The following is a 27,121-nucleotide window of genomic DNA, read 5'->3' on the forward strand; positions in this document are numbered from 1 at the left end:
AATTAGGTTCACATACTCCATAAATGGTGATGAGTGAGGACACTGTTTTTATTAAAAACAGCTTGTAAATATTGCATGGTGCACATTAACTCACTTTAGCAGAACTATTTTTTATAGCACTGACCTCATTTGTGATAATTGCCTGTAAAGTCCATCTTTTTTATGTGTCTGAAGTTGCACAGTTATTCAGATTTGATGTTAAGGCTTCTTAGAGGATCTTCTTTTGCATTCCTACATATCAAATGACTTTAATTCAGCTCAATCAATTCACATAGTAAAACAGGGTCTTTCAAAACACAAGGTCATCTTTTATTTAAAAAAATTCAAAAATGTAAATGAAACAGGTTTATTCACCAGCAGAATAAAAATCTTCAACACTTTTACTGAGGTACATTTTTTTAAACATTCATAGTGTAGTGTGCATGTTTGTCATTCTCTATTTAGGACAGTTATGCAATGTGGTTTCTTGGACACTTTGTGGTACACATACTGTAGGCCCCTCTGACACGTGTCATCTACCATTAAATATAACTGCCAGCGAAGAGACCGGGCCTATTTATAAACTGCTAACAACCTGGAAAAAAAAATAAAACAAAGCTCCTACTGTGAAGTAATAAAAGATTAGACCTTGCATAAAAAAATAAAATAAAATAAAAAATCACCGCACAACAACTTGCACCCAGTGTTGGTCAACTATAAGACAATAAATAGTGTGCACGTACTCATAGTGATGAGTGAGCAAATTTAAAGTGAGCAGCAACCAGCAGTACATTAGTGTTTCCCTCAGACAAAAAAGTAAGTGGCATCAAAAAGTGCATGTAGGGATTAACTGTCAGCTACAGATTACAACCTGTGAGATCATTAAAAAAAAAATAAAATCATTTTAAAACAAATAAACTACGGAGATGATAAAAAAAGTCCTCGTGTTTGCTCCGATCAGGCCTGCAGCGACCATTCGTAAAATCCCAAGCACAGCGCTTGCAGTAGTTGTAGAAATGATGCTCGGCTTTCTTCAGTATACTGTTCAGGTCCAGTGTCCCCTGAAGGCTGCACAAAGCACACACACACACATTAACTAACACATGCACATCTTATTTGTGATGAGCCGTGTGATGCAGCACAAAAACAAACCCGTTAGTATAGTGGAGGAGCTGAAAGTCATCTGGGCACTGCAACAGAGACTCTCTGTGCTCTAAAAGGATGGCTGCACAGATGAAGAGCTCAAAGGTGAAGTCAGTGTTGATCGCCTGCAGCTCTGACTCTGAACCGTCTTCTGGCAATATCACAAGGCAAGGGCATAATAAGAAGTAGCAAAGAGGTTTGTGTTTTTTGTGGGGGTTTTTCTACTTTTTCTTTTGTGTTTCCGGGCTTTACCTGTGCTGAATTTCTGAGCAACTCTTTCCTGGTAACGAGCTCGGTCGACTTGCTGTGAGATGAGCTCCAGGTGGTCACAGCTCAGGATCTCGAACAAGCGTAGTGCTTCGCTGTGTTCAAACTCCCTCTGGAAACCAAGCAGCAGCCACCTTAAAGGAGGGGCAACATGTGCTTACATGTAAATAAGACGTTTGTGTGGGGGGGGAAACAAAACAAAACAAAAAAACCTTGCAAAACTGCATTTGAAAACTCAAAATAAATAAATAAAATAGAGCACAGAAAAACAAAGCCTTGCAGATCTACCTGTGACAAAACGTAAACCTCTCCATGTTGCCTTTCACCAGATGAGCATAAAGCGGAGGGTCCAGTTCCTTCAGCAGAGCTGCCTCCAACTCTAGATGTTAAACAAAACTTTTATACTTTAACTAAACTAATTTATACAAAACATTTTTTTGTTTTTATAGAGACTTAATTCTATTTTAATTGGATTTTGGGCTAATATGATTTTGTTCTGCATATCCGACCTACCATCAAATTTCTACCCTGGAAATAAAGTTAGTGTCTTTGTTTGACCACTAGGGGTCATAAAGTAACATATTACTCTTTGGATAAAAAGAAAAAAGCAGGCAGTGCTTGACTGAACTATTAAAATAAGGGTGCATATGAGCACAACGGTGCAGAAGCTGAATGAAATTTATTATCTGAAACAGAAAAGGAAAGTTTAATTTACAGATCTTACACCATGACAACAGTGGGTGTGGCAGACATAAACAAAACACTATTTGGTGTCAAAGTATTTTTTTTAAATATCTGTTTTGTTATCGCTACCCATTTTCCTGTGTAGACCATCGGCCCTGAAGTCCTTGGAGAATTTCTCCATGTAGCACGAAAAACTCCAGAAAGTGTCAACCTCACAGTCGAGGACCTCCAGGAATCGGCTGCACAGGTCATTCATCCCCTGGGCATAACTGACCTCTGGATTTACAGCAAAGGGAGCAATGCATAAACAGTTAGCCTCTTTTTTATAGCTCAACAAACAACCTTTAAATCCATCTGATCCAGACCGAGTCAGCAAACCTGACACAGGGTCGTTTACCTGGATGAAAAGCAGCATAAGTGATAAGAATTTCTCGCAGAACCAACAGATTGCCTAAGCCTTCATTCCTGCAAACATCCACAGACACAAACAATATTAGTATGTTATAAATAAGCAGAATTAGTTCAACACAGCTGCCAAAACTTGTTTTGATGCGTAACACTGGTGATGCTTTATGCCCCAAATTAAACCTTCACTCATGGAGAGATTGTCAGATGTGACATTTAACTACTAAGTCTTCAATTGAAAGTCAGTTAAATAATTTTAAGTTTCTAAGAAAGAAAACGAAGCGAGGGGTTTTTATTCAGTGTTGTCCACTTAGTCATCATTTACCCAACTTCACTTTTCCTTAATAGAGCAAGCTGGATTCCTACCCAAAATTTAAATGTTTAAAATGATTAAGCTCCTCAAGAACAAAATGCAGGTGACAGAAACTGCAAAAAAGGCAGTTTAATTATGAACATTAAATGCTATTCATACCCAGTAACACTGATTTGGGTCATTTGCATAGAAAAGAGGAAAAATTTTGTCAAAATGCATTAAAAATGTACAACTAAATTTTTTAAAATCATCTGTTGGTTAACAGCATTTATTGGCTGTATTTAAAAGTGTGAACATAAATATCTTATTAATGAAAGGCCTTCAGAATATTTCCTTTTCTCCTACTTCCCACCCACTTTGCCAGTTCAGTGTCACACTGGTCTTGGAGCTTACCACCGCTCACTCAGATATCTGTAGCCTCGATTCAAAAACTCATTTTAAGCCGCAGTTAGTCCAAATTTAGAATCTGAAATGTAGTTTAGACTGAAGAATCTACACATCATCATCTCTAACATGATGCCGATACATGACACATTTTTCCAATCAGTGAACAAATGATTATTCACTGACCATTGTGTCATGTGTCTAAATGTTGTCTCATGGTGAGATACAGGAGCTGCACTGAAGCAGAGAGGAGGCTACAGCACATCAATTAATACAGCTCAGAAGATCACCAGGTCCTCTCTGCCCCATTTGACTTGTTCACTTCCTGCTGCCTCAACAGTGTGTAAAATATTTTCAATTCAATTCTATTTATATAGCACCAAATCACAACAATAGCTGCCAAGGTGCTTTATATTGTAATGTAAAGACCCTACCATCATAGACCGAAAAACACCCCTATGAGCAAGCACTTTGGTGACTGTGGGAAGGAAAAACTTTTAATAGGAAGAAATCTAAACCTAAGTGGAAAGTTTTAAGCCTAATCTTAAAAGCACAGACAGCGTCTGTCTCCCGAATCCAAACTGCGGTGGTTCCACAGAGGAAGGACCTTAAAGCTGAATTCTACTTTTAAATATTCTAGAAACCACAAGTAAACCAAAAGTCTGAGGGTGCAGTGCTCTAATGGGGTGACATGGTACTATGATGTCTTTAAGATAACATGTGGCTTGATTATTCAAGACCTTGTATGTGAGGAGAAGGATTTTAAATTCAATTCTGGATGGAACAGGGAAGCCAAAATAGGAGAAATATGCTTTTTCTAGTCCTGGCAGTAGTCTTGCTGTAGCATTTTGGAACAACTGAAGGCTTTTCAGGGAGTTTTAGGAAAACCTGATAACGAATTACAGCGTCAACTTGAGACAGGACATTTTTAATTTTGGAGATATTGCCAAAATGGAAGAAATCATTCCTACATATTTGTTCATTATGTCCATTGAAGGACATGGCCTAATTAATAAAGACTCAAAGATTCCTCACAGTGTTACTGGAGATCACGGTACATGCCATCCAGAGTAAGGATCTGGTTAGACATCACATTTCTAAGATTTTTAGGGCTGAACACAAAAACCTGAGTTTTATCTGAATTCAGAAGCAAGAAATTAGAGGTCAATAGAGGTCATTAGAGGCAAATCGTTACGTGTATTATCTGGTTTCATGGAGACCTGGGTATCATCTGCAGAGCAGCGAAAATGTATGCTATGCCTTCTGTGTAAACAGACTGTACAGAACTGGTTCTAGTGTGGAACCCTGTGGAACTCCATAATTAACCTTAGTGTTTGAAGAAGACTCCATTAACATGAACAAATTTGAATCTGTTAGATAGATATGACTCATACTACTGCACAGCACATTACCTTTAATACCTACAGGATTTTGTAATTACTGTAGTAAAACATTATGGTGAACAGTATTTAATGTTGCATTTAATGTTAAAGGTCTAGCACAGGGGTAGGGAACTCCAGGCCTCAAGGGCCTGTCCTGCAGGTTTTAGATGAATAAAGATTAATTCATTACAAGGCCTCTGGAGACTTCAAGACATGTTGAGGAGGTGTTTTGGCCATTTAAATCAGCTGTGTTGGCTCAAGGACACATCTAAAACCTTCAGTACACTGGAGTTCCCCACTCTAGCAGGACAAGCAGATGTATGAGTCCACTGTCAGAGGCCATAAGAATATAATTTGTAACCCTCACTAAAGCTGTTTTTGTACTGTAATGAGCTCCGAAACCTGACTGAAACTCCTCAAATAAACCATTCTCTGCAGATGATCTGTTCCACTACTTTGTAAGATTTTTTTATTTTTAGATAAAAGAAAGGTTGGAAATTGGGTTATATTTTAGAGGATCCATCACATCCTTGTTCTGACTGATTCAACTTGCTCACCTCTGGCATCAGCTACAGCGACTTGTAGATCAAGGGGGACCAAAAAGAAACTGTTTCTTCTCAAACACCAGTACAACGGTAAACTTTGCACTGACTCCCCTCTCTACCACATCCTCTTTTATTAAGAGTATTCTTCTTGGTGCATTAAGTTCTCTCCTGTACAGTACCACAATGAGTGGTATCTTAAATTTTTAGAATACTCTGTATATTATATTTATCTATACTCTGTGTAATATTGTATTGATATTTGTTAAGTCACTGTGAAATTACAAAATACTTATCTCTACAACTCTCAAATGTACAACTACAGTATATAACTCTGTACCATAACCACATTACCTCATGATCATGACCTCAGTTATTGTCATTCTGATGGTAAGCATAATTACTCAAAAGGACTTCTTACAAGCATGTTTTGTATTGTCAAAATAAATAATTTACCATATAAAGATTTAAAATATGTTAGATTTAAACTCTTACCTCTCCTCCAAAGTCAGACTGATTTGAAGGTCAGCGTGATGATAATAATGCTGTATAGAGTTATTTAAAACAGTTTTTCTTAATGCCATTGTTTGTATTGCCAACATAAATAGGCATATAACTAATGATATGGGAATTCTAAATATCAAGTTATAGCTTGCATACAAATATCATGTCACATTTTACCGCCGACCTCACTTTTACATTTTCAATCTGTCTACATATCATGCTGAAATTAAAAAGTGTTTTACTTTAAAAGTTTGTTTTTTATGACTTTTATAAAGGGGAATTAGTATGCGTGTTGACCTATATACCCCATTTGTGTTGGCCTACATGCGCAGATTTTATCTATATTTACATCATATGTTATACTACTTATGCTTGAACACCTGTTGATGCACAGCTGTTATTTTTCAACCTAATAATGGGTCACTTTTGGGTAACTGTGACAGTTTTGTGTTCCATTTTGACAGCAGCTTGCTGTATAATGACAATGAAAGGCCTCTAATTCAAAAGCTTTATACAGTTTTATTTCATTTAAACAGCAATTGGTACAGTAATAAGCAACAAATCTATGTAATATTGAAATCTCAATAAATTTCAGTGCAGGTGTGGACTACCTGATAGCTGTCTCAATGCCGACAAAGTATCAGTGTTAAAAAGATGGAGACCACAGACTTACAGATTCTGAACTCAAAATAAATATGTGACGCCCAGCAGTGGGTGTCTCTGACATTACACTGATGACTCAGTGTTAGTAAAACCCTTGTTTGAAACACACACACGCACAGAGAAATACAGGGAGTGCAGAATTATTAGGCAAATGAGTATTTTGTCCACATCATCCTCTTCATGCATGTTGTCTTACTCCAAGCTGTATAGGCTCAAAAGCCTACTACCAATTAAGCATATTAGGTGATGTGCATCTCTGTAATGAGAAGGGGTGTGGTCTAATGACATCAACACCCTATATCAGGTGTGCATAATTATTAGGCAACTTCCTTTCCTTTGGCAAAATGGGTCAAAAGAAGGACTTGACGGGCTCAGAAAAGTCAAAAATAGTGAGATATCTTGCAGAGGGATGCAGCAGTCTCAAAATTGCAAAGCTTCTGAAGCGTGATCATCGAACAATCAAGCGTTTCATTCAAAATAGTCAACAGGGTCGCAAGAAGCGTGTGGAAAAACCAAGGCGCAAAATAACTGCCCATGAACTGAGAAAAGTCAAGCGTGCAGCTGCCAAGATGCCACTTGCCACCGGTTTGGCCATATTTCAGAGCTGCAACATCACTGGAGTGCCCAAAAGCACAAGGTGTGCAATACTCAGAGACATGGCCAAGGTAAGAAAGGCTGAAAGACGACCACCACTGAACAAGACACACAAGCTGAAACGTCAAGACTGGGCCAAGAAATATCTCAAGACTGATTTTCTAAGGTTTTATGGACTGATGAAATGAGAGTGAGTCTTGATGGGCCAGATGGATGGGCCCGTGGCTGGATTGGTAAAGGGCAGAGAGCTCCAGTCCGACTCAGACGCCAGCAAGGTGGAGGTGGAGTACTGGTTTGGGCTGGTATCATCAAAGATGAGCTTGTGGGGCCTTTTCGGGTTGAGGATGGAGTCAAGCTCAACTCCCAGTCCTACTGCCAGTTTCTGGAAGACACCTTCTTCAAGCAGTGGTACAGGAAGAAGTCTGCATCCTTCAAGAAAAACATGATTTTCATGCAGGACAATGCTCCATCACACGCGTCCAAGTACTCCACAGTGTGGCTGGCAAGAAAGGGTATAAAAGAAGAAAAACTAATGACATGGCCTCCTTGTTCACCTGATCTGAACCCCATTGAGAACCTGTGGTCCATCATCAAATGTGAGATTTACAAGGAGGGAAAACAGTACACCTCTCTGAACAGTGTCTGGGAGGCTGTGGTTGCTGCTGCACGCAATGTTGATGGTGAACAGATCAAAACACTGACAGAATCCATGGATGGCAGGCTTTTGAGTGTCCTTGCAAAGAAAGGTGGCTATATTGGTCGCTGATTTGTTTTTGTTTTGTTTTTGAATGTCAGAAATGTATATTTGTGAATGTGGAGATGTTATATTGGTTTCACTGGTAAAAATAAATAATTGAAATGGGTATATATTTGTTTTTTGTTAAGTTGCCTAATAATTATGCACAGTAATAGTCACCTGCACACACAGATATCCCCCTAAAATAGTTAAAACGAAAAACAAGCTAAAAACTACTTCCAAGAACATTCAGCTTTGATATTAATGAGTTTTTTGGGTTCATTGAGAACATGGTTGTTGTTCAATAATAAAATTATTCCTCAAAAATACAACTTGCCTAATAATTCTGCACTCCCTGTAAGTTAAACAGGACTGTAATGTTTGGGGGGGGGTTGAAGTTATTCTGTGTTAATTGTGACATGGTATTGTATCAGAAGAACATTCTTAAGGGAATGTTTAGCTGCTTCAAACTGCTGAGATAATCAGATGATCAGAAGTGTGAACAACAACTGCCATGATGCCTTACCACTGCTCAAAACTATTTCCAAGGTGCTCCAGGGGACATTTAACCGCATTCTTTATGCTTTGCAGCCTCCCCAACAGTGTGACAGACCCCCTCTGTAAAGTTTATTTTTTAGCACATGATGGCTCTTTTTGGCTATTCATCTGTAAACTCTCTCCATACTCTTTCACGTGATTCTTGCGTAGGTGGTAGAAGTTTGTCGTGTTTGAGTCTGTGGTTAGGACCCATTTGCGGCATAATTTGCATAGTACAGTTTTCTGGTCTGTGTCAGACTTTTTATACCCAAACCATTTCCATGCTACAGAGGTAGCCCCTAGTTTAGGAATAAGGTCCTCAATTTGTTTTGACCGGTCCTTCTGTTTGGAGCTACTTGGTTCTGCCTCATCTTCACTGGCCATGCTGGTATTTTCTGTGCCTGCATCCACGTGTTGACTGTAAGCGCCATTTATAGTTACTTCACGTTTTTATTTGAGGTAATTTTTTTGATGCATATTCTGAAATTTAATATTTGCGAATAATGTATTTTCCCATCATTTCAGCTTATTTTGAAAAATTTCAACAGGATCTTGAGCTTTATTGTGGAAGGTTTATGTGGTAAATAAACAAGCGGACGGCAGAGATACACGATGGTTTTACCGTCATTGTTACTAATGAACCGATACGTCTTCAATTTAAACAATTGGATATTGCCAAGTTTATTTTTTGCTGCTGGCTGCTGTGAAAGATATGTGGTGCTTGATCAGTAGTGACAGACAAACAAAATAAGTGTATGCAGACCTCTTTAAAAAATTATCAAAGTTAGTTAAAAAAAAATACCATAACTGATAATCACTTACTGGTAATAGCTCAGGTCTCTGTTGGTTCGGGGCACATCTTTATCAATGATTCGAATGGCTTCCTGCAGCTCCTCACGGTCAAATGTGACCCGCTCAAACAATATCTGTTTATAGGAAAAGTTAGTACAAAGAGGTAGTAGGTAAATGGCAAACCCTTTAACAAATTCATTTGAATAAATATACTGCATTTATTTTATTTCCCTCACTTTAAACTGTTCTTATGTTCTACAAAGAAAAACCAAAGGGAACATTTTAAATATAACTTAACAAAAAACAATGCAGAACAATAGTGAGTAGAGACAAGTATGCGTAAAAGAAGCAAAAAGCCAGACATCAGACAGGTCACAATAATACTCACAGATGTTTAGTTGAACTGACCTGTGCCTGAAGCTCCAAAAAAGCCATTCTAACTCTGACCGCCTCTGACCTGTCCTGAGACTGTTGCTGGGTCTGTGCCTGTCTCTGGTCAAAGTACCTGACGGCTGCCAGCAACTCAGCTTGATCACATATAAGATATTTAGGGAAAAGAGTGAGAAATCACGGCAGTTAAAAACAAACAACAATAGAAAAAAAAATTGGAAAAAGAAGGAATCTACTGTACGTGGCTTTTAACGGACAGCCGTACAACTTACCATCAGTACCATTGAGGCGCATTCGCATGGCTGAGGGGAGGAAGTGCTGCCATTTTCTCTTCATCACCTGATAACGTACGGCCAACTGGTCCTGCAGCAACGAGCGCTCTAAAGCTGTTGAACCACACGGGTACATCCCGAACAAAAACCGCCACGCGAGACCACGCTCAGATGGACACACCCCACCTGGACAGAGAGTGCAGACCTTTCAATCATTGTCAGTGGACAATTGTGCTTGAAGATAAAACATTACGTGACCTCCTAACATTTAGTTAAACCAGTCACCACTGGTCTGAAAGAGAGCATGGGAAGATCAAACCTGAAAGGAACAAATTTTAGATGTAAATCAAAGCAACAAGACTGCAAATACATATTTTAGTGAGCTTGAGCCTGCTGAGACAAATATTTAAGAGGCCATTTGTAACGTCTTAGTCTCTGGTGGAGTTCAACATCCTCCACAAAGAGGACAGATTCAGCAGGATTGCTGAAGTGCTGATAAGTTCTGGCATGAGATGACAGTCTTCTTGCATTTAAGACACTAAAAATACAGCTAGAACACAGACGTATTCTGTCCGTTTTTGCTTCTTCTAGTTCACAGCATATGTTTATGGAGCCATTGACACTCATGTGATCTCACTCCTAGAAATCCTACCAACCCTATAAATGGAGCCGCTTTATCACAGTAGTCACGCTGGACTTCTTTGCTCCAGGCGGTCTGGTGAACAGTGAAATGTTGGACTTTACAGAAGCGTCTGGTTGTGCTTTTCCCCAGAGGCAAAGCGTCACCTGATTTAATCTTAAGAATGAAAACCCATTTAAAAAAAAAAAAAAAAAAAATCATGTTAATTTTTACCGTACACCAAAACGGTGCTAAAATGGACACATGTATATTTTGTCAAAACACTATAGCCCATTTTTATTTTTCCAAAGAGTCAAATTAAATTTCTCTAAAAACACACATTGAGCGAATGCAGTCACGCCTTTTATCAGCAGGTGCGGTGCATTCAGGTTTGTTCACAACAACCTGAGGCCTCAGCAACAGTCGGTGTGAGAAACTACAGCTTTAAATCCAGCTGCTTCATGGACTGCGCTGATTGCCAGCCCCTGTCCTGTTATAGTGTATCAATACAGAAAAACGCAATTATCTCTCAAACTTATAATGAACTAGATGAGAAAAGAGTTTGCTTTTCTAAACGTGGATAATTAGATATTTTAAGATTTCTGCTTGGCCTTCCGTACTCACTAAAGTATTAAAACGGAAGTGCGGACAAGCAGTCTTACTTCATGTCTCCTGCAAAACTGCACGAATCAAGTTTACATTAAAAACTACTTGCAAGTAAGTTGTGCGTTTTAGAAACCGTTTTTGAAGATATGCATCCTCAGTCTTGACTCGTCGACCCTCCCCTCGGCGTCCATGACTCTGGGTAAAGTGAGGCGCGCTACAGCCAGAGCAGGAGAGCAGATCGCTGCTACTGTCCTCTGAGAGCCTCCATCCAGCTGGGGGCTGCTGGCTGTCAACCGTTCCCCTGCGGTCTGCCTTGGATTTCCTGTGTTTAGATCTTCCATGTGTGGCTGCGGTTTTAAATGACGCAGGGGTGAAGTTTGTCATTCGCGCTGCATCCACATAACAGGCAACATAATCATCCTCCTATGGCCCACCGCTTCCTAAACAACACAGCTCGTCTCCCTCCGTGAGCTACAACTGAAAGCATTCAAGACTCATTTCCAGCAGCGTGGTCGAGTCGTTTTAACTTTGCTAAACCCGTCGGAATGACTTTCAGGAAAGCATATCCAGCGAGCACAACTCTCATTCAGCCATCTGGGAGTCATATGACTGCACCTTTAAGATCCCAATTTGCCCCACATTCCAGGTGGAGTCAAAACCCATGTGCTAAAGTTCACAGTGGACTTGTGCGTATATCTTGCTCCATCTAGTGGTTGTATTTAGCAAATGTCCCCCAGAAGAGGGATTTCGCTAACTGGCTGATCTGAGTATTTCCCAAACCGTTGACCACTGGTGCTTTCACGCATAACCATCTCTAAGGTTTGCAGAGAATGGCCTGGGTAAAAAAAAAAGAAGAAAATATCCAGTGAGTAGCAGTTCATATCAGCTATTTCTTTGAAGTGATAAGAAGGAACTCCAATAATCACTTTACAGCCAAGGGATACAGACGAGCATCTCTGGACACCCAAGCACATGAACTGCAGCAGCAGAAGACCAAATTTTTCATTACAATAGAAAACTCTAAAAATGTCTGGTCAGAATTTGGAGAAAACAACATAAAAGCATGAATCCATCGTGTCTTGTATAAGTAGTTCAGGCTGCTGCTAGTAGCAAAATGGCGGGGGAAATATTTTATAACATTAAAAAAAACAATTTATGATTATTTAGATTTGAAAGCTAACTTGAATATTGATGCAGACCATTTTACCCCCCTGTGACCACAGTGTATCCATCTTGACTGCTACCAGCAGGTTAGCATACCATGTCAAAGAGCTCTAATCATAACTGGTTTCTTAAACATAACGAGTTAATTCATATGAAGTCATTGTTATGTTTAATGACCCCTGCAGTCACCAGATCTCAATCTAATAGAGCACTTTTGGGAGGTGGTCGGCTGGGAGATTCTCATCATGGATGTCTAGCTGACAAATCTGCAGCAACTGCGTGATGCTGTCATGTCAACATGGACCAAAATCTCTGAGGAATGTTTCCAGCATCTTGCTGAATCTATACCATAAAGAATTAAAGCAGCTCTGGAGGCAAAAGGAGGTCCAACTCAGTATCAGCAAAGTGAACCTAATAAAGTGGCCAGTGAATGTTGCTACCACATATATTTTGTGCATAATCAGCCACTCCACACACCAAATAGTACCCAGCTTATGGTAAGAAAGCTGCCACTCTCTCCAAAAGTTGATTCTTTTCCTCTGGACGTAGCGTCTTCAGTGGGAGAAATGTTTCGTCACCCATGCAAGTGACTTCTTCAGTCTTAGCTGACTGCAGGTTTCCCCAATCTTATAAACAGTATATTTGCATAATGACTGAAACCAGCCCACTGAAGGAACAATGGGCTGGGGGATCAGTTCCTTCAACATAATTATGGAAATTCTAATGACCATTGATAAACAACCACTGATTAATGGCTATGAGTACCTCGCTCAAACCAGCGTTCCACCCTGTCCAGGATGTTACATCCTCATCACTGAAACAGTGTCCACTGGCCTGTAGGTGTAAATAGACTGTAGAGTCCTGGCCTGACGAGGCCTCTGCAGTCTACTACCACTCATTCACAAGGGGTCACCAGAGTAGGTGGGTCCATATATTTGATTTGACCTCTACGCTGTGCAATTTTTGACATCAATACAAATATTTGTCTAGCTATAATTACTTCTTGTTACCAAAAATATCACATTACAAATTCACGGAATCTCTTCTGTGTGATAAGGAAAAACACAAACCAGGTCTAATCCAACTTGCAACTCAGTCTTTTTTTTTTTTCCAATAACATAATATCATCTATCCTTTGTTCACGTGCCATATAGTCAGGTGTAAAGCTCAATCCTCCTCAATTAATAGAAATTATAGTCTGGTTTAATATTTTTGACAGAGTGGAAGGTCAACTGTAAATGCACTAGACTACACTGTTGGGTTAGAAGTGACAGTTTTGCAAACACCTCTCTGCTGTTGTGACACTGACCTGCTATGTTTTTCACAAATGTTAATCAGAGAGAAAAAAAAAGGGAGGAGTTCAGCAAAGTGCAACTTTTACACTTTGGTTAATATGTAAAAATTTAATGATATAAGAGAAGGAAGAGAGTGTTTCTGATATACAGTATATGTGCTTAAAATTTGAAAGTTGAACATAGTTATTGTGGGGACGGCGTTCACTTTTCTTTCCCAACTTCCTTTTTTTTTTTTTTTTTTTTCAAGTGATCATTAGAGTGCAACGGGAAACAGACCCATGTCATTTCACATCAGTGCAGAGATCTAATACATACTGAGAAAGCACAAAGGAACATCATTTTCTTACACCTCCCTCCTCTCATAGTGAGTATTTACTATGTGCTAAATAGTAGACTATAGGCAATTTGCTGTACAGTATGTTGGCTACATGTGATGGGAATTCTGTAAAACTAAATCGGGATTTTGTCTACTAACCTGTGACTGTCTTGCTTTGGCTAGATGCAGCTGCCAGGCCTTATTGGTTTCATTTCAGTATTGATTCTGGCTTGTAATTCAAAAGGTGAGTGAGATAATAAGCTCATGTGTATGATTTAAATTGGAAATGCACTTTCAGTATGTAGTAAATATGGTACTTGGAGCACTTTATATGCTTCTCATTCACCCATTTACACAGATTCATACACTAATGATGGTGAAGCTGTCATATAATGTGCTTTTCTAATGCTGGCCTTGCTTTTGTAATAAACAATTTGTTCTACAATGTAAATTATAGCTTTAAAATTAGCCTTTGAAAAATAAATGCAATTCCTGACTTGCTTTGTTTTTATTTGCAGATACAAAATGGAAAATAAATGTCGAAAGAAAGATCACAGCACAACCTGGATCAACCGTTACCATACAATGCAACTTTAGCTATCCAAAGGAAATCTCCACTAATAATGTTACAGTTTTTTGGAAAACTGTAACATCAGACCAAAGTAACTGCAGTAACGGGGACAAAGACAGGAATGCATTTGTTTTTAACCCAAATAATCACTGTGTGCTTGAGAAGTACCGAGGAAAGACTAAGCTCATCGGAGACCCGAACAAGGGCAACTGTTCTCTCCAGATCACCGACATCACAGATATTGAGCAAGCGATCTATGTAAGAATTGATGTGCAGAAAGATAAATACAGTTTCATCAAGGACCTTGTCCGTGTCTCATTTTCCATAAATGGTCAGAATTTAAATCAATTATTTAAAATTTTTAATTTAAACTATGCATTTATCAAAAAAAATGAAATTAATAGCTTGCATGTTTCCTCCACAGAGACGGGGGCTTCTAAGCCAGGTATTAACTTCATTTCTGCATTATTTATATTTAAATTGAACAGAGCCTTTTAAAAAAATTTGCCATCATGCTGTGTAATATTTTTTCAACAGGTACCGATTCCTATACGACTCAAGACCTTTTAACCACTGAAACAACAATAAGTAAGTTTAATATTCACACAGTTTGTTGAGTATGTCACCCTCTGTACTTCAGCTTTCTTTACTGAACGTATTATTTTTTGCAGCAAAAGCAAATGAAAACGACACGAGCCATGCAACAATACTGTCTGTAGCCATCCCTGCAGCAGTTCTTGTGGTGATCATTCTTCTTGTTGCTGGGATATTTATTTTTATAAAATACAAGAGGTAACTTTTCCATCATTTGTAAACCGAATGTGTGGCCTACAAGCAGCAAACTTGAATGAGCTTTATTTCCCAGATTGATATACTTGATGTACATAGTTTATCATCTGGATACTTTTCAGGCAAATGTGTGGTATGTAAAGCATTTATGTAATCAAAAGACATTTAAATGTGGAAATTTAACTTTCTGTGAAGCATATGTACAGTACGAGAGAGAAATAATCCAAAGCAGATTATATTCATTTATCATAAACATACCAGAGTGCTTCGAATGTTAACCTTGTTTAAATTTTAGTTATCATGTACAAACAACCGCAATAACAGTAATCATAATTGTCCCAGGTCACGCAGTCTCACCAGGGAGGACTCTGGATACTATGCAAACTTTAGCAGAGCACTATCAAACCCACCCAAAAGGTTTGCATTAATGGAAAAAGTATACCATACATGCGTACCCATCTAAGAAGCTTGACATTTCTTTTATTTTTAATTGAATGTGTCATTGTGACGAATCCAAAAGTAATTATTGTAATTTGGTGTTGTACCATTTGATACATTTGTGTCATCAGGATATAATTATGCATTTATTTGTTGCACAGTGACAAAATTCTGATGACCTTTTCCCCAACCTGGCATTTTTAATTTCTTGCTCTCTTTCTTTTTTTGTTCTTTTTAGAGAAGTCAGTTGTGACAGACAAACTAAGAAGCTGCCTGAAGGGAAAGCTATTGATGATCCTGTTTACATCAATGTCAAGGTACAATGCCCACACTGACACAAGTTTTACTGTCCCAGAAGTTAACAGCAAAGATAAAAATGACTAAAGCCAACTTTTATGTAACCTCTTGTCTCTGCAGGCTCCAACAAATCACTTGGCTCCAAACAGCAGCTGTGCAGACAATATATATGCAAATGTGGATTACAGAACTTAGAAGGACAGCTGCATGTCATTAGTGTACGATGCTTTCTACACATGTTCATGTGTATGCATTACTATGTGCCTCTATACATTTCATGCAGGTCTTAATATTTTTTGTCTTTTTTGAGAGTGTTCACATATGCCCAAAAAACCCCTGACTAGTCGCTGTGGGTTCAACTGAAGGATGAAAGTGTGAAAACACTCTAAATGACCAAAAAAAAAAAAAAAAAAAGCCTGCACAGCATTGCAAAACAATGATAATTCCTTTTTTGCGTACTTGTGATTGCAGACCTTCAGATGGTCAGACAAGAATGTTGTTTCAAAACATGAATTTTTGTAAAAATGATATAGCATAAAATCATAAGTGAGATGTCAGTGTTAGAGATGGGGAACAGTAGACACACAGTAACAATAATCTTTCTCCAACCCTAACAACATTACCTTTGTCAGAAAAAGTCTTCTCCTAGCCTTACTTGTGGCATATTGTGTAATTGGAGAATGAAAACCTGTTAGGATTGAAAATTAGGAAGGATTTCATTTTTTTGTCAAATGCTTTGGGTTTTTTTCTTTTTAAGAAATCTGCCATTGCAATGTTCTTGCCCAGTTTGCCTAATACAGGCAATATATGCTGGTGAGCATAACAATACTGTAACCAATACTGATGACAGTAACTTTGCCAAATAGTCTGTAGCAATAAATAAAAACAGCAACTTTATTAATATACTTGATCTTATGCAGTTCTTTTTTTTTTTTTTTTTTGCTTTACATCAGTGTCTTTGACCTTGGTAAATAAACCTGCCAGTGTTACACCACCAAGTAACTAAGGAAATGAAATCAAGCATCAGTTTTGCAACTTTGCGGCAATATCGCTTGAGTGGAGTTCTCTTTTCGTTGGAACTTTGGAACCCATTTTAACTAAACTAGTTAATAAAATACAGAAGTGAGGGGTGAAAATTACATTCACTTTGGGTACATCCTGTGTCATGTCTGCTGAAACTTATTTAAAGGGTTAAAAAAGATGGATGCACTGCAGTTTTAAAGAGAATTAGCGAAAATGTGTAGAGGCTATTTGTAATTTAAACTGAGTGAAACTGTAACTGCTGCTAATACCTTTTGCTTTCTGTTTTAACTTTGATGGGCAATGCTTACTGAGAGGCAGAAGTCCTGGAACGTTGCATTACTTAAGAAGTGTAGTGAAAACTCTGTTATCTACATGCACTGACTATTCAGATAAATTGAAGAATATACAGTCATGACGGAGTGTACATTATTTTAGTATCACTGAAACTATTGGCTGCATACATTTAATTGCATTTAGCAGCGAAATGTAATGTTTGGATGTTCTTGGACTCAAAACCAAGTTCAAGACAAACAACACGTATCCTTGTATCCACTTTCAGCCAGTTCAAGGGGCATTAAAAATGAAGCACTGATTGATGTTCAAATAATTCAAGGTAATCTTGCCACAAGCAGAAGTAAGATCTCATCATTGAAACAAACCCATTCAAGTCCATTCACTGATATTTTCATGTAAACCGACATTGAAAGTAAATACAAGGAGCCTGACAAGATTGTGCTGACGACTCAATGTTCTCGACCTTGGCTGTATCAGTGCCCTGATTACTGGCACTGGCTTATCATCATAGATGGGATTAAGATAAGATAAGACAAGATAAGATAGAACTTTATTAATCCCTCTGGTGGGTTCCTCTGGGAAATTCGATTTCCAAAAAGCACAGCACCGACAGAAGTTACAGTTACAGAATATATATATATATATATATATATATGAGGGGCGAAGGAGGCACAAAGCTCCATTATTCTTCTAATATGAGCCCAGTGCATGATCGAAGTATAACTTCTTACTCTACACAATAAATTAATTCAAGGTTTTAATTTAGCATTTGAGGTATATAGCGTCTTTAAACTACTTAAAGTGAATCTTAAAACAGATAGCTTTGCTATTTGTGAAGCCCGAAGGGGTTTTGTGATTGTTTGGTTTAAGTGGATGTCAAAGAGTGTGTCTCCACTAAAAACACATGTTTTAGTGTTATCTACGGTGAATGATAAGTGATCAACAGCTTCTCCTTCTTAAAGTTGTATTTCTCCAAATGTTTACGTTAAAATACAGTTTAAAAAATTGATACATATATATTCTTAAATAATATTCTTAGAAAGAGATGTTGTTATGTGACAATGTGAAAATAAGGTAGTTATGAAACATATTTTGCAATTCAGAAACTTTGCGTCCACAAGAGTACTGTCAGGGACTTGAAAGAGAGCATATTTTGCCATAATCTGTACAGATCTGTATAGAAATACAAAATTAATTAATTTTTTTCATGTATGATTTAAAGTAAATCAAATGAAAGCAAAATGGCATCAGTATGAATGCCTTGGATCAGACAGTCACGGTCCTGGGTCGGTGACCAAGTGTTTTATGTATTGTTATTTTATGATTTAGTGTTTAGTGTTGTTTTTGTTCTGTGCCAGTTTGTTTCCTGCTTTACTTTGACAGTCTGTGCCCTACGTTAGCGTTTCTAGTTTGGTGTCTCCCTGTCCTGTTGATGTCAGCTGCGTCTTCCAGGTGTTTTCCCTTTGCCCTGCTTTCCTCTTGTATTCAATGTCTGTGTCTGCTCCTGCTTGTCGTCACATCGTATCCTCATTCTGACCAGTTTAGTTCAGTTTCATGCCCTCATCGTTCTGTTCCATTTCCTAATTTAAGCCTGCAATAAAGCAGTCGGTTTTTTAGCTTAAATTCCACCTCCACGAGTCTGCATTTTGGGTCCTTTTTCCTGCCTGCCCGCACACAGCCATGACACAGACCTGTTTCATCCATCCATCCATCCATCCATCCATCCATCCATCCATCCATCCATCCATCCATCCATCCATCCATTCGCTTTCACTAAACCTAAAATAGTCAGAAATGCCAAACACAGTTGTTGAGGTCTCCCAGCACCTTTCTCAGATTTCGAATCTGTCCCAGAGTTTTAGATGACTTGATTATGGACATTTATTACAAATCCATCTGAGTTTTCTGACCTTCCCCTCTGGTTCTGGGTAGTTATTAGGGGTGCAATGATACTCGTATCGATATTGAACCGTTCGATACTGTGCTTTCGGTTCGGTACGCATATGTATCAAACAATACAAAATCTTTAATTTATTTTATCAACTTTTCTTCTGACGATGCTGTCTGTGTTGAGCGCTCAGTGGATCTGCGCTCGACAGTGCAGCCTAGGCGGTGTAGTCGAACGCAGATTCACTGAGCGCAGGGCAAGCTAGCCAGACAGAAGTTAAGCTCTCGTTGCAACATGGCAAATTGAACCTCCCCCACCCTAATTCAGATCTGGTGTTTGGAACTATTTTGGTTTTCATGTGACGTATGACCCTGAAGGTAAGCGCGTCATGGACTAAAGCAAAATAGTATGTTGGATGTGCCATGCAATGCTCAATTACATGGTGTGAACTAGTGCGTTAGCGCAGTTAGCTCGTTAACGTGTTGGCCGTCCAGCCCCACGCACGGGGCGATCCGCGGTAGCTCGTTAACAGAGATTTGCCGTGTTGTGGGGTTAAGGTCATTTCAACGAGATTAACGCTGACAGCACTAGTGGGAACACAACGAATATGACTGCACATTTACACCGACATCATCCTAGTGCAAAGACAAGTGGATGTCACGGTCCGCTGTGACAGACCGTGCGGTGGTGTGTATGGTGGACCCAGGTGCGAACACAGGTGAGCAGGCGGGAGTGAACTTTAAACAAAAGTGAGCCTTTATTGTGGCTGATGACAAGGTATACAAATACAGCAGGGATAGCGTGGCTAAACGGAAACCTAAACTGGGAATAACTAAGGTAAAGCTATGACTAAGAATACAATAGACCGGGCATGGAAACATAGAGGGTGGAAACACAGACGACGCGACACAGACTGCATGAAACACAGAGACTAAAAACACATGAGGGATGATCAGGGGAAGTGGATGCACACGGGGAACACAGGTGACACTGATAATCATAACAAGACACGGCAGGAGTGAACGTAACACTGATGGGAGATGGGCAAAGTAAAACAGGAAGTACACAGAGGTTCAAACAGGAGGGGAGAGAGCACGGGGAGAACGCAGACATAACGGGCTGGGGAAAACATAGAATAAAACACAAAGAGGGACGAGGGCTCATAAATACACAGAGGGGCACACAGGGGGTGAGAGTCACGAAGGGAAAACACATAAGGAACAACGTAACAGATCAACCCAGGAAGCATGGCCTAAAGAACAAAATACAAAAATACATGAAAACTAAGAATACTGGGCCCACATGGCCCAGGACCATGACATCACCCCCCCCCCCTAAAGGGCTGGCTCCCGACAGCCCAAACCCGAGAAACAAAACTAAAACAGAAAAAAACCCACCCAGGGCGGGAGGCGGGGGACCAGGACGGAGGGACCAGAACGGGAAACAAAACAAACAACAGAAAACACAGGAGCACATGACCGTAGTCCAAATAAGGTTCCGGGGGCCGACCCAGAGCCCACAGGCACAAGAGTTCACGGGTCACACGGTTGGGGGGGCCGACCAGGCGGGTGGCACAGGTGGCAGAGCAGGTCCGGAGGCCGGCCGCGCGGAAGGCAATGGCGGCGGCGACGAAGGAGACGGCGGAGCAGTTCAGGAGGCCGGCCGCGCGGAAGGCAGCGGCGGCTCTCCAGTGTCAGGCGTGCTGGCCATGGCCCGGTGGGCACAGGACCAGACGAAGCACAGGCTGAGGCTGGGCCAGACGAGGACGAAGACTCTGAGGCTGGGCCAGACGAGGACGAAGACTCTGAGGCTGGGCCAGACGAGGACGAAGACTCTGAGGCTGGGCCAGACGAGGCACAGGCCGGGGCTGGGCCAGACGAGGCACAGGCCGGGGCTGGGCCAGACGAGGCACAGGCCGGAGCTGCAGCAGACGAGGCACAGGCCGGAGCTGCAGCAGACGAGGCACAGGCCGGAGCTGCAGCAGACGAGGCACAGGCCGGAGCTGGACCGGGAGGAGCAGAAGCCAAAGCTGGACCAGGCGTAGCAGAAGCAGAGGCTGGACCAGGCGTAGCAGAAGGTGGCTGGATGGGCTCCTCGGGCCCTCCAGCTGATGTGGCATGGTGCTGGACGTGCGCCTCGGGCCCTCCAGCTGACGAGGCGTGAGGCTGAACGGGCCCCTCGGACCCTCCAGCGGAGACGGGAGGCTGAACGGGCCCCTCGGACCCCCCAGCTGACGAGGTAGATGGCGGCGTGGGAGCCGCGGAGTCCTGGATGAGCTCATCCGAGCTCCCAGCAGGAGCTGATGCAGAGCCAGAGAGATTTGGGACCCCTGGCTGAATGTTAAGCTGACCAGCGGACCGTACTGCTATCGGGGACTGGGCTACTGGAGCTACTGGGGCCTGCGCTACTGGCGGCACTGGAGCTACTGGGGCCTGCGCTACTGGCGGCACTGGAGCTACTGGGGCCTGCGCTACTGGCGGCACTGGAGCTACTGGGGCCTGCGCTACAGGCGGCACTGGAGCTACTGGGGCCTGAACTGAAAGTGGCACTGGGGACACAGGAAACTGAACTGAGGGTGGCTGCGAGGGAGCTAACTGAGCTGTGAAGGGCTGCGAGGGAGCTAACTGAGCTGTGAAGGGCTGCGAGGGAGCTAACTGAGCTGTGAAGGGCTGCGAGGGAGCTAACTGAGTTGTGAGGGGCTGCGAGGGAGCTGACTGAGCTGGCCTGGGAGGAGAAACACGAGCAGGAAAAGGAGCAGGCTCAGAAAAAACAGTCCGAGAAATGGCAGGCTCAGGGTCGACAAAAATAGCTCTATCAAAAACGAACCCGCCGTCCACTTCATGTTGTGTAGTTTTAGCATTGTCCGGTTTATGGCGGCGGGCGCGCCGCCTCCTTCGAGCAGAGGAAGCTGGCGCGATGGGCGCTGATGGCGCCAACACAGAGGGTGACGTAGTGGTGAGTTCCCCGTCGTCCGCCCCCATCCTTGCCAGAAATGAGACAGGCGAAAAATAGCCTAAGCGGATCGGAGACGGCGAGCGGCTGGTAGGCTGTGCAGCAGGTGAGAGGTCCTCCTCCGGGATGAGCCAGGGTTTCCACCGGAGCTCGTCCTCCCGATAAGCCCGTAACACCTGCTGCCGCTCTTCCTCGCCAAAGTCTATGGCTTCCGTTGTCTCCGTGCGCCACGCCGTGCGGCCAGACCGCGGTGAAGACGCGGAAGCCGGCGGGGTGCGGGCGGAAGGTGTGTCTGTGGCGAGCCTCACCGTTCCAACTCTGACCGCTACTGGCTCATGAGACAGCGGGGAAACGGCGCAACGGCACGGCTCTGGTGAAGGTGCACGCACCGGGCCGCTGCTCCTGCGGACGGAGTTGGAGGGTGGAGACGAGAAAGTCGCTGATGAGGGGGTGCAGCGTCTCCCATAACCAGGGGAACACAGATACGCACACCCCTACTTGGCGGGCGAACTCCTCTCGTTCCTCCTCACTGGAACAGTGCAGCCACTTGTCGCATAGAGACTCCACTGTCCGGACGATCCCCCTCCTCTGTGTCGCTGGGTCCGACATGGTCGCGTCGTACTGTCACGGTCCGCTGTGACAGACCGTGCGGTGGTGTGTATGGTGGACCCAGGTGCAAACACAGGTGAGCAGGCGGGAGTGAACTTTAAACAAAAGCGAGCCTTTATTGTGGCTGATGACAAGGTATACAAATACAGCAGGGATAGCGTGGCTAAACGGAAACCTAAACTGGGAATAACTAAGGTAAAGCTATGACTAAGAATACAATAGACCGGGCATGGAAACATAGAGGGTGGAAACACAGACGACGCGACACAGACTGCATGAAACACAGAGACTAAAAACACATGAGGGATGATCAGGGGAAGTGGATGCACACGGGGAACACAGGTGACACTGATAATCATAACAAGACACGGCAGGAGTGAACGTAACACTGATGGGAGATGGGCAAAGTAAAACAGGAAGTACACAGAGGTTCAAACAGGAGGGGAGAGAGCACGGGGAGAACGCAGACATAACGGGCTGGGGAAAACATAGAATAAAACACAAAGAGGGACGAGGGCTCATAAATACACAGAGGGGCACACAGGGGGTGAGAGTCACGAAGGGAAAACACATAAGGAACAACGTAACAGATCAACCCAGGAAGCATGGCCTAAATAAAGAACAAAATACAAAAATACATGAAAACTAAGAATACTAGGCCCACATGGCCCAGGACCATGACAGTGGAAGCAGACAAAAACAACAAGCACGCATGCTACAAACTTGACCCGAGTCATTTAGACAGCCGTTAGCACATGATTCTCCTTATGGGGACCTGATATGTTTAATATGCTGCTGAGAGTATGCCCCAGAAGAAGCGTATAGTATAGCTTTTATTTTGGAAAGAGCCATTTCTCTGTAATAAACTCTCTTTTCCAAAGATGAGTGATTTCGTGATCTGATTTTTTTATTTTTATTACTTTGTTATTTCAGCAACATTAAATTTAAAAACTGTACTTTTGATTTAAAATATATATTTATAATTTTAATAAATGACAAATTAAAAAGGCATGAACAGTTTTTGTTGCATCGAAAAAATATTGAACCGTGACACCAAAGTATCGAACCGAACTGAACCGTGAATTTTGTGTATCGTTGCACCCCTAGTAGTTATATGAGCAGAGGATCACAACTAATCAACCCAGGAGACCTTTCACTGAGAATGGCACATCAACTGTCTAAGATGAGCTTTCTGTTTGGGGATCTGTGATAAAAGTGCACAATGAAATATGATAAAGTGAAGCACAGAAATAAAACAGCCAATAAGACAAGAAGAGCCTAAATTAATGGCAAAATACAGAAAAGCTTAATTAATACTGAAAATATTCTGGACAAGAACTATGAACAGGACAAAAACCTGAAGAGCAAAGATCATTGCAATACCATCTTAACAAACATGGTGTGGCTGCTTTTATTTCCTTTAGATAAGAGGTGACTGTAGCTGTCCACTTGGAATTACCACTCGTGACGCAGAGAGCTATGACTGATGCAACTTTATTCTCTCCTCTTTAAACCACCGACAATATGGCACCGTGAAAACTATAAAGATGCACAAACAAATACCATTAAACATTTAAGTACAAAGTGCAGAAATGTTCACATTTTACTATATAGAAAATTATTTTGATGAACTCAAATCGTGACATTGACATAAATCAATCGCTTTTAAACAATTTATGTTACAGCATTTAATAAAATGAATTAACGATAACCTTTCTGTCTCTTAAATACATAAACAATCATTTGCAATTATTAAACCAACCTCTTTCTGCTTCCAAGGGTGCTAATCATGCTGAACCAGCTAGCAACCTCCTCCATGCGCATCTCTGAAGCCAGTCTTTCCACACCACAAACAAATGAGATGCATATACACAAAAAACGAATTCAACCACATTGTGTAAACTTTCCAAAGTTATGGCATGTGACAGGTAAATAAAATACATGGTTTTGCATGAGTATTTTCAAAAAATAAATGCCTTACTCACTCTGAAGCAACGTGTTTGTGTCATTTCACTGAGAACAGAACAGGGAGTCTGACACAATAAAAGAGGAAGTGCTAAGGTACTCTTCAAAATAAAAGCGCAAAGTAAAGTGGCTTTGCCGGCATTTTACAGTGACTTGTATGGTTTACATTCTGCTTTTAATAGTCACTGCATCCACTTTATCACAAACAAAATCTATCTTTTGTCTCATATGCCACAGAGTGAAGATGAATTACATTATTTTCAGTATTTTTGAATTAGCAAATTAGTACTTAAATATTTTTCTGTGAGATCACTATTGAGGCTACTTTCAATTTTGGTGAAAAAATGTTTCGATTTTGTTCTTTATTTTTGCCCCCAAAAATATTGTGGTAATACATTTATCTCTCATGTTCTGCTCATTTGTTTGTTTGTTTCTGCTCAGCAGAAGTAGCTGTAGTGGTGATGTGTAAGAGACACACATTGGTGTGATACTGCCATGACTGGATTAACTATACTTGAACAAAGTCTACAGCTAAGAAAGTCAAAGATGTTCTATTTCTGCTTTTGTCTGAACTTTTTATTACCAAGATAGGCCTGAAGCAATTAAAATATTGTATTTTATAGAATTATTTCACTGGACATGCACAATGCCAAAAGAAAGACATTTTATCTTTGAGCTCATTTAAGAAAAAGGAAGAAAAAAAGGTGATCCAGCTTATCTGGTTTCAGTTCCTCCTCAGTGTTTATGCCGAGAGAATCTCTTTGCATATGAACTCTGTGTTATTCACACATGCCTCCCATCTATCTTCCTACACAAACCATTTCACATATGTGCCTCATGTTGATGCACTCCTTGGCTAGTTTGCGAATTAAAGTGAGAAACTAGTGTTCAGGCTTAACTTCTATTGTTCTTGCAAGATTGTTCACTGTTCTTAGCCTTAGTCATATAATCCTGCATTAGCCACAACCTCCATTTAGCCATACCCTGACTGCCCTTTGCTGGAACTTATTTCCATTCTGACCTTTGGTTGCAAATTATATTGTGAGTATGTTTTAATATTGTTGATTGTATTATTATTTTTTGAATCACCTCCACTCTAATATAAGCAGCAGCATCACATTGTAACTGAAATGTTAATCAATGAAGATCTCATTAAACTGTAAATTTAAAAAAAGATTTATTTCTTTTTTGCCTTACAGCACCATCTTGTGACAAATATTAATATTCTCACTAAGTACTGAAGGAGTCAGGGAGTGTCCAAAGTTTTCCCATTTTTGACACACAAAACATTTTTGACACGTCCTCAAACACAGTTTCAAAAGTGGAGGAGGAGATAGCAGCACAGAGGTTGTTACACAAGCAGAGAAGGGCAGGGTTATAGAAGGGCATCAGCCTCACAGTGGGACCGGTATCTGTTCATTGGTGCAAAAAAGAAGAGTGTCATCATGTATTGTTGTTCACTGTACCTACACTTATCCCATATTGAGCTCCAGAAAAAGCTCTACAAAATTTCCTTCCGTGGGCTATTGATGTGCACATTTGTGACAAAAGCATGGTCAAAAGTTCCCAGTGTCCTTTAGTGGGATGTGTGCTCAAAGACCATCATTATGCAGTTTAACTACTGTGGTATTTGATTACCCACAGCAACTCATAAAAACAAACAAACAAACAAACAAACAAAAAAATACAATAAAACAATATTACTGAACACAAATAATGAACAAAATAGATATCAAACATATTTATAACCGGGTCATCTTAATTTTTACAGAATATTACCAATGACAGAAATATTGGATAAACCTGGAAACTGAGGACATGTTTATTAAATGAGAAAGAAAAAATCAAAGAGATATGTGATAAACTTGCACAAGGATGCTTTTCGTGATACATATCAGACGACACAAACATTGCAGGTAGTTATAAGAGCAAGGGATCACCACACATGAGCCAAGGAGACCTTTCACTGAGGATGGCAACTTTACAGTCCAAGATGAAGCTTCACTTTGAGTAACTGTAATTAATTTGACAGTAAAATGAGATTAATTGAAGTAGAAAAACAGAAACACCAGTGAGAAGAAGAGAGCTTAAATATATCACCTCACGTTGACTGTCACGGTCTGCGGAGTGTGTGGAGGACCCAGGTGCGGACAAAGGCAAGAAGACAAAACTAAACTTGAACACAAGGCGAGCCTTTATTTTGGAGCTGATACTCACAAGCATGAAATAAGGCAGAATGAGGGAAAACCAAAACATATACTTAGAAGACTAAACTGTGAGAGAACTGAAAAAAAACTGCAACTACGACTCTATAGCAAAACAATAACCATAACTCAGAAGTACGACTTTAGCTCTGAGAATAACTAGGATCACGGCTAGGATAACTGTGACGTGATGTGGGGTAGTTAGCACAGACGACATGACAATGAACAAAGGAAGGCACGCAGACTAAATACATGACCAGGGGACGGGAAACAATTGGGGATACAGCTGATACAAATTAGCATGGCAACGCCACCAGGGAAAGTGAAACTACAACAATGAACACAGAACACAAGACCTCTTTCAAAATAAAACAGGAAACATGGAGACTTAGACATGACACCATGAGCCTAAGAGACCTGAAACACATGACAGACGAGACAAGCAACCAAACACAGAAAACAAGGACACAGATGATAAGTAATGGCTAACCTTAACCTCCACTA

At 40.9% G+C, this 27,121-nt stretch overlaps 2 protein-coding genes across 3 annotated transcripts; one reads left to right on the top strand and one right to left on the bottom strand.

Moving 5' to 3' along the window:
* Positions 1 to 287: 287 nt before the first annotated feature.
* LOC146564564 (TBC1 domain family member 15) lies at positions 288 to 11,466 on the bottom strand. Of its 2 annotated transcripts, none has more exons than XM_085292449.1 (10): positions 10,946 to 11,466; positions 9,588 to 9,773; positions 9,334 to 9,452; positions 8,956 to 9,059; positions 2,471 to 2,538; positions 2,203 to 2,349; positions 1,678 to 1,768; positions 1,375 to 1,523; positions 1,132 to 1,270; positions 288 to 1,047 (listed from the first exon to the last, which is right to left on the bottom strand). In XM_085292449.1, exons 1-10 carry the CDS (start codon positions 11,151 to 11,153, stop codon positions 879 to 881), a joined length of 1,380 nt encoding a protein of 459 aa, XP_085148575.1. In that variant the 5' UTR covers positions 11,154 to 11,466; the 3' UTR covers positions 288 to 878. The 2 variants fall into 2 exon arrangements, with proteins under 2 accessions (XP_085148575.1, XP_085148574.1); XM_085292448.1 differs by having other exon boundaries at positions 1,132 to 1,273; positions 10,946 to 11,464.
* LOC146564565 (uncharacterized) lies at positions 8,421 to 16,587 on the top strand. The gene is made up of 10 exons (XM_085292450.1): positions 8,421 to 8,553; positions 13,519 to 13,635; positions 13,771 to 13,831; positions 14,106 to 14,489; positions 14,583 to 14,603; positions 14,696 to 14,746; positions 14,830 to 14,950; positions 15,290 to 15,364; positions 15,624 to 15,702; positions 15,803 to 16,587. Exons 3-10 carry the CDS (start codon positions 13,771 to 13,773, stop codon positions 15,875 to 15,877), a joined length of 867 nt encoding a protein of 288 aa, XP_085148576.1. The 5' UTR covers positions 8,421 to 8,553; positions 13,519 to 13,635; the 3' UTR covers positions 15,878 to 16,587.
* Positions 16,588 to 27,121: the final 10,534 nt, after the last annotated feature.

The sequence above is a fragment of the Mchenga conophoros genome, linkage group LG11 (assembly GCF_057382185.1).
Source record: "Mchenga conophoros isolate Kocher_MC1m ecotype Shallow Benthic linkage group LG11, M_conophoros_male_GT1.1, whole genome shotgun sequence".
Lineage (NCBI taxonomy): Eukaryota > Metazoa > Chordata > Actinopteri > Cichliformes > Cichlidae > Mchenga > Mchenga conophoros.

Excerpts from the sequence above, each read along its gene's own strand:
- LOC146564564 (XM_085292448.1), bottom strand. The coding sequence starts at position 11,153 with ATGGAAGATCTAAACACAGGAAATCCAAGGCAGACCGCAGGGGAACGG. Across the intron at positions 9,774-10,945 it reads GATGCATATCTTCAAAAACG|GTGGGGTGTGTCCATCTGAG; the intron begins GTTTCTAAAACG and ends CTCTCTGTCCAG. Across the intron at positions 1,524-1,677 it reads AGGTTTACGTTTTGTCACAG|GTGGCTGCTGCTTGGTTTCC; the intron begins GTAGATCTGCAA and ends CCCTCCTTTAAG.
- LOC146564565 (XM_085292450.1), top strand. The coding sequence starts at position 13,771 with ATGCAGCTGCCAGGCCTTATTGGTTTCATTTCAGTATTGATTCTGGCT. Across the intron at positions 14,490-14,582 it reads TGTCTCATTTTCCATAAATG|AGACGGGGGCTTCTAAGCCA; the intron begins GTCAGAATTTAA and ends TTTCCTCCACAG. Across the intron at positions 14,951-15,289 it reads ATTTTTATAAAATACAAGAG|GTCACGCAGTCTCACCAGGG; the intron begins GTAACTTTTCCA and ends TAATTGTCCCAG.